This window comes from Acanthisitta chloris, unplaced genomic scaffold, assembly GCF_000695815.1.
Source record: "Acanthisitta chloris isolate BGI_N310 unplaced genomic scaffold, ASM69581v1 scaffold20817, whole genome shotgun sequence".
Taxonomy (NCBI): domain Eukaryota; kingdom Metazoa; phylum Chordata; class Aves; order Passeriformes; family Acanthisittidae; genus Acanthisitta; species Acanthisitta chloris.
The window spans coordinates 1-5,125 of NW_008681202.1; the positions used below are offsets into that span (position 1 = coordinate 1).

General features: G+C 39.0%; 1 protein-coding gene across 1 annotated transcript; it reads left to right on the forward strand.

Annotated features, from left to right (window-relative positions):
• Nucleotides 1–125: 125 nt before the first annotated feature.
• CTBS (chitobiase, di-N-acetyl-) lies at nt 126–5,125 on the forward strand (the record flags this gene model as incomplete). The annotated part of the gene is made up of 6 exons (XM_009078035.1): nt 126–264; nt 1,397–1,605; nt 2,214–2,385; nt 2,938–3,035; nt 3,725–3,886; nt 4,875–5,125. Coding segments are annotated over 6 exons (966 nt in total), but the record flags the coding sequence as incomplete, so codon positions are not given.

The window sequence follows — 5,125 nt, forward strand, 5'->3', positions numbered from 1 at the left end:
CCGGGCCGGGCCCCGGGCAGAGCGGGTCACCCAGCCCCGCAGGCGCCAGTGAGCGGCACGTGGGAATAATCGTCCCGCGGAGAAGTGTTTGGCGCTAATGAAAGTGCTTTTTACCCCATCTCCAGGTCTTTGTCTTTGATGTGGGAAGGGAAGACTGGAAATCCTACGACTGGTCAAAAATTACCACTGTGGCAGCTTTCGGAAAGTACGATCCCGAGCTCATGTGCTATGCCCACTCGAAAGGTTCTAGGATTGTACTGAAAGGTTGGTTACTTTGGGAAAATGTGGATATTTATGATACGAGAATAAGAACGTAATGTACACAGTGCTATGGTACCTTGATATTTCACATTCAGTTCATAGAATCATAGAATTTTAGGGGTTGAAATGGACCTTACAGATCATCTAGTCCCACCACCCTGCCCTGTGCTCCCACCAGAGCAGGTTGCTCAAGGATTTGTCCAGCCTGGCTTTGAACACTATTAGGGTTGGGGCATCTAATACCTCCCTGGGCAACCTGTGCCAGTGTCTCACCAATTGTATGCAGAGCATTAAAACCACTAAGAGGATTAATTAATAAGACTATAACAGACACAGGACTATAATACCTTGATATTTTGCATGTGCTGGTATACAGGGTATTAAAACCGGTGGTGTCCTCTGCCACAGTAGTAACGAAACCATCCCAGTGAGATCTAAATAAAAGTTCTTTAACAGGCAGCATCACATTATGGTGCAAGAGGGAGGAATGGAAAAGCCTGTAGAAGATAGTTATTTGGGTCTGTATTCTGGATGTTATGTGGAGTACCCGAAAGAGTAAGGGAAGAGTCTTTAAGTAATTTTTAGTACTTTGACCTTAAATCAATCCCTTTGTATTAGAAAGTGGTTGAGTTTTAAAACAAGAGTCCTCAGGAACTCTGTGCTGATTAGAAGGACAAAGGCCATTACAGTTTACATGATGTAATCAACTGTTGGCTCTGCTGAGGCAAAAATGGAATCCAAAACCACAGTGTGGAAAGCAACAAAGATTAAGCATAAAAGTATTTTTCTCCAGACAGTCCCTCTGGCTCCATGGAAATACTAGAAGTGCATTGATGTCAAGAAAGGTAGTTTACAGTAGCTAAAAGTAGAAGAAGTAAAGAGATTAAAATTATAGAAAAAACAAAAGGAACTTAATTTTAAACACCACTGTCTCAAAGAAGCTTGGTATTACCTTCTGGGGTGGTTTCTCAAAATTATGCTTGGGGAGAAAAGTTAACTCCTTTGTCTGTTACCAGTATCAATATGGGCACTTTTTATTTTGTATTTATGCTTTTGGTTTAGTAAAGATAAACCTTTTCTCCTTACTACTACTGTGGTGTAAATGCCTGCTAACTCTTGAAGGCCTCTTGCCTAGGTGATGTACCTCTCAAAGAAATTGTTGATCCTGCTAAAAGAGCAGCATGGATATCCCAACAGGTGGACCTGGCAAAAAAACAGTATATGGATGGGATTAACATAGATATAGAGCAAGAGGTTAATGAAACCTCCCCTGAGTATTATGCATTGACAGAGCTTGTTAAAGAAACTACAGATGCTTTTCACAGAGAAATACCAGGATCACAGGTAATAATAATGTACTTTGCACAATCATGAAGTTTAACTTTATGAAATGCAAGGAGTTTGGGCAATGCTGTTTAGCATATGAATATGAAAAAGTATATGCAGATCTAAATATGATATTCTCACAAATGGTTAATTAAGAATGTTAGCTATGATATGCTCTTGTAAGAATCACTCTTCTTGATCTGTAGGAATTTAAATGGAAGAAGGGCTTCACTGATAAAAATTACAGCCTTGTGTGAGCTGGCAGTTATTAGTATGGCTTAATGAATTGTTGAAAGTAGGGCAAATACTGCCTTTTGGGGCAAAAGTTTAATAGTGTTTTGTGAACTCATCATTAAAATTTTAAAGATTTGCATCATGTTTCATATTTTTGGTCAGATAGTTTTCACATTCATTTTAATTTTTTGGTGGTATGCACTAATGGGGCACTCACTTTATCATCTAGTGTTTGCTTTATCAGCTGAGCAGCTTCTCCTGTAGTTCCTGTAGGTGTGTTAAATGGCAATATTTGTGAAACACTGTCTTTAAAAGCTACAGCTTTTTTAAAAAGAGGAAACAATGGTGCCTAAGGACAAACATGATACTAACTTGTGCATTTTTTCCTTCAGGTAACATTTGATGTGGCTTGGTCTCCGGCATGCATTGATAGAAGGTGCTACAACTACACTGGGATTGCAGATGCCTGTGACTTCTTATTTGTGATGTCATATGATGAACAGAGCCAGATCTGGACAGACTGTATTGCAAAAGCCAATGCTCCTTACCTGCAGACTTTAGTTGGTGAGGACAAAAAGCCTCCCCAGGAGTCAGAACATTTCCATTCACCCACGTAGACAGAAAACATTGCCTTTTCTTAGACAAATTTTTTTGGTTGTCTTGAGGCTTTTGAGTGTGCTCAAATATGTGTTGTCCTGTTGTGAAAATATCTCTGATCCTTGACACTACAGACAGACCTTTAGCAGTGTGGGTTGTTACTTGTAAAATAATATCTAGGCCTCATGAGTGTGAAGAACACTTTTAGAATGACAAACAGGGGCCGGAGCAATGGTGTCTGCCTGGGCTTGCACAGAGCCTGAAACATTTCTTTCATCCGTGTGAACTGCTGCGAAGGTCAGATGTTTTTAAGTGTGAGCAACTAGAGCAGTTATTGGGATCTTGGTAGGACAAGCCTAGGAGTGTGTAGGTGGAGATTAAAGGAGAGCTTGCACCTTAGCCTCTGTCTGAGGATCATGCAAGTCCTATATTGGCTCTGGCTCTAGATTAGTTGTAAGAATAGAGAGCACAGGGAAAGGAAATAATGCGTCTTATTTTTTTTATTTCCCTCAAAACTAGGCTATGAAGAGTACATTTCTATGGGTATTGACCCTAAGAAGCTTGTGATGGGTGTCCCCTGGTATGGCTATGACTATGTCTGCCAAAACCTATCTACGGTAAGATAAGATTATTCATTTGCAGTTGTATGGTTAATTTTTTTCCTTGTAATGATACAACTAGATTTTGGTGACCTTGTTTTTGGATTAGGAAATACTGTGTTCTGATGGATAAGACCATAAAGCTGAGACACAAGACAGAGTCTTTTGCTTGGCTGATAACTGATGAGCAGTGCATTACCAGGCAAGGCATTTTAGCTCCCCAGGCAACCTGAACCCCATGAATGCCCAAGCACCATGTTTGACTAAGGAGCTAGAGATGTTACCTGTGCAAGAACAGATGATGTCCAAAGGCCCTACAACACTTGTATGTGCCTTCTCAAAACCATCACTAAGCTCACTGCTTAAAGATAGGTGCAACAAACCATAGCAAACCTGTGACAGCTAAAGCAGTGTATGGACTCTCAAACAACATTATACTTAGGAAAAATGTAAGAGTGAATTAAAAGTGGGAAAGATGACTGTCTTAGCTCAATGATATCCATCCAATCCTGTATTACTACAGAGTAAACAAAGTTTAACTGCTTTAATTTGCTCATTTCTACAAATAGTATATCTGCCAGAGTTGCTGGAAGATTTAGGATTTTTGAGACCCCCAATGCCTTTCTGACTTGTTGTTGGCTGTACTGCCTTTTTGGAGTTCAATAAATCTATGTAACATGAAACTCATACCTTCTGCTTTTTTTCAGGATCATGTTTGTTCCCTTTCCAAAGTGCCATTCCGTGGGGCTCCTTGCAGTGATGCTGCAGGGAAGCAGGTCCCCTATGGAACAATCATGAAACAGGTGAACAGTTCTCTGTCAGGGGTGCTGTGGGATGAGGTACAGAAGTCTCCATTTTATGAATACAAGGTAAGTGTCTCTATCTAAGACACCATGTTGTGGGGTAAATGTTCGTGAACTATAGTTCTTTGACTATAAAGTTTTCAGGATTATAGTCTTCCATTTATCTTTGCTACTTATTTTTTTGGTGTAGTAAAAGATTGCAGGAGTTCCATGTCTTGAATTTCTAGTCAGAAGGGGGGGGTGCAGTGCCTGAAAACTGCAGGAGTAATAAAGATCTTTATTACTTTGCAGTTTTCTCAAGATACTGCATCATGTCAAAAAGGACATTTTGGCACAAAGTAATCCTATAGCTCTATCTTTCACCATTTAGTCACTTTTATGTGTTGATGACTGATTTAAACGAAAACAGATTCTGAGATGCTCTTAAGTTTTTCTAACTCAGTGGCTTCCATGCACATTCTCTTCTGCATTCACTTTCTACATAGACACAGTGAAAAAGTCCATAAATGACTGTGCATACAGGAACACCACTTCTTGTTTCTTTAGCCATAATTTTAAGTTACACACGTAGATGATTAAAAGGTGTTGTAAGCAATGATCTGCTCAAAGCAACATAACTTTGACAAAATCTTATAACCTCATCTAAAATTGTTTATTGCTGAAAAAGAAACACTTAATCTCTAACTAAATTCACCTGTCAGGTTAGATAATGTATTTGAAATTTTAGCTGTATTTTAAAAGAATATTAAAATACAAATCATCTAAGTCTTTTCAGCTAACTTCAGTTAAGTTGTGTCACTGTTTTATAGTTACAGATTCTACAAGTAAAGAAATGGCTAAGTATTTGACTTAGAATTTTTAATTGTCCTGTGTGAAAAATAATTGGTAAATCAGGAGAGTAGTGTGATGTCAATCTGCAGAGCTTGTATATTTCGGTTTTTAATTGTGCTTTTCACTGTTCAACAGAAAATGTAATCAAACCCCAATGAACTCTAATGTGTGATGTTTACATAGATAGGTAGATACTGACACTAGTGTTTAAATGTTTTTCTAGGATTCTCTTGGTCACTTGCACCAAGTATGGTATGACGACCCTCGCAGCATCTCGCTAAAAGCAGCATACGTGAAGAATCGAGGCTTAAGGGGCATTGGCATGTGGAATGGAAATAGTCTTGACTATTCTGGGGAAGCTGTAGCACAACAACAAACTGAAGCAATGTGGCAAGCTCTGACACCATGAGAACTTTGTGATTAAAACAATGAAAATTGGTAATTATTTATTTTGGCTTACACTGTCACAGATTT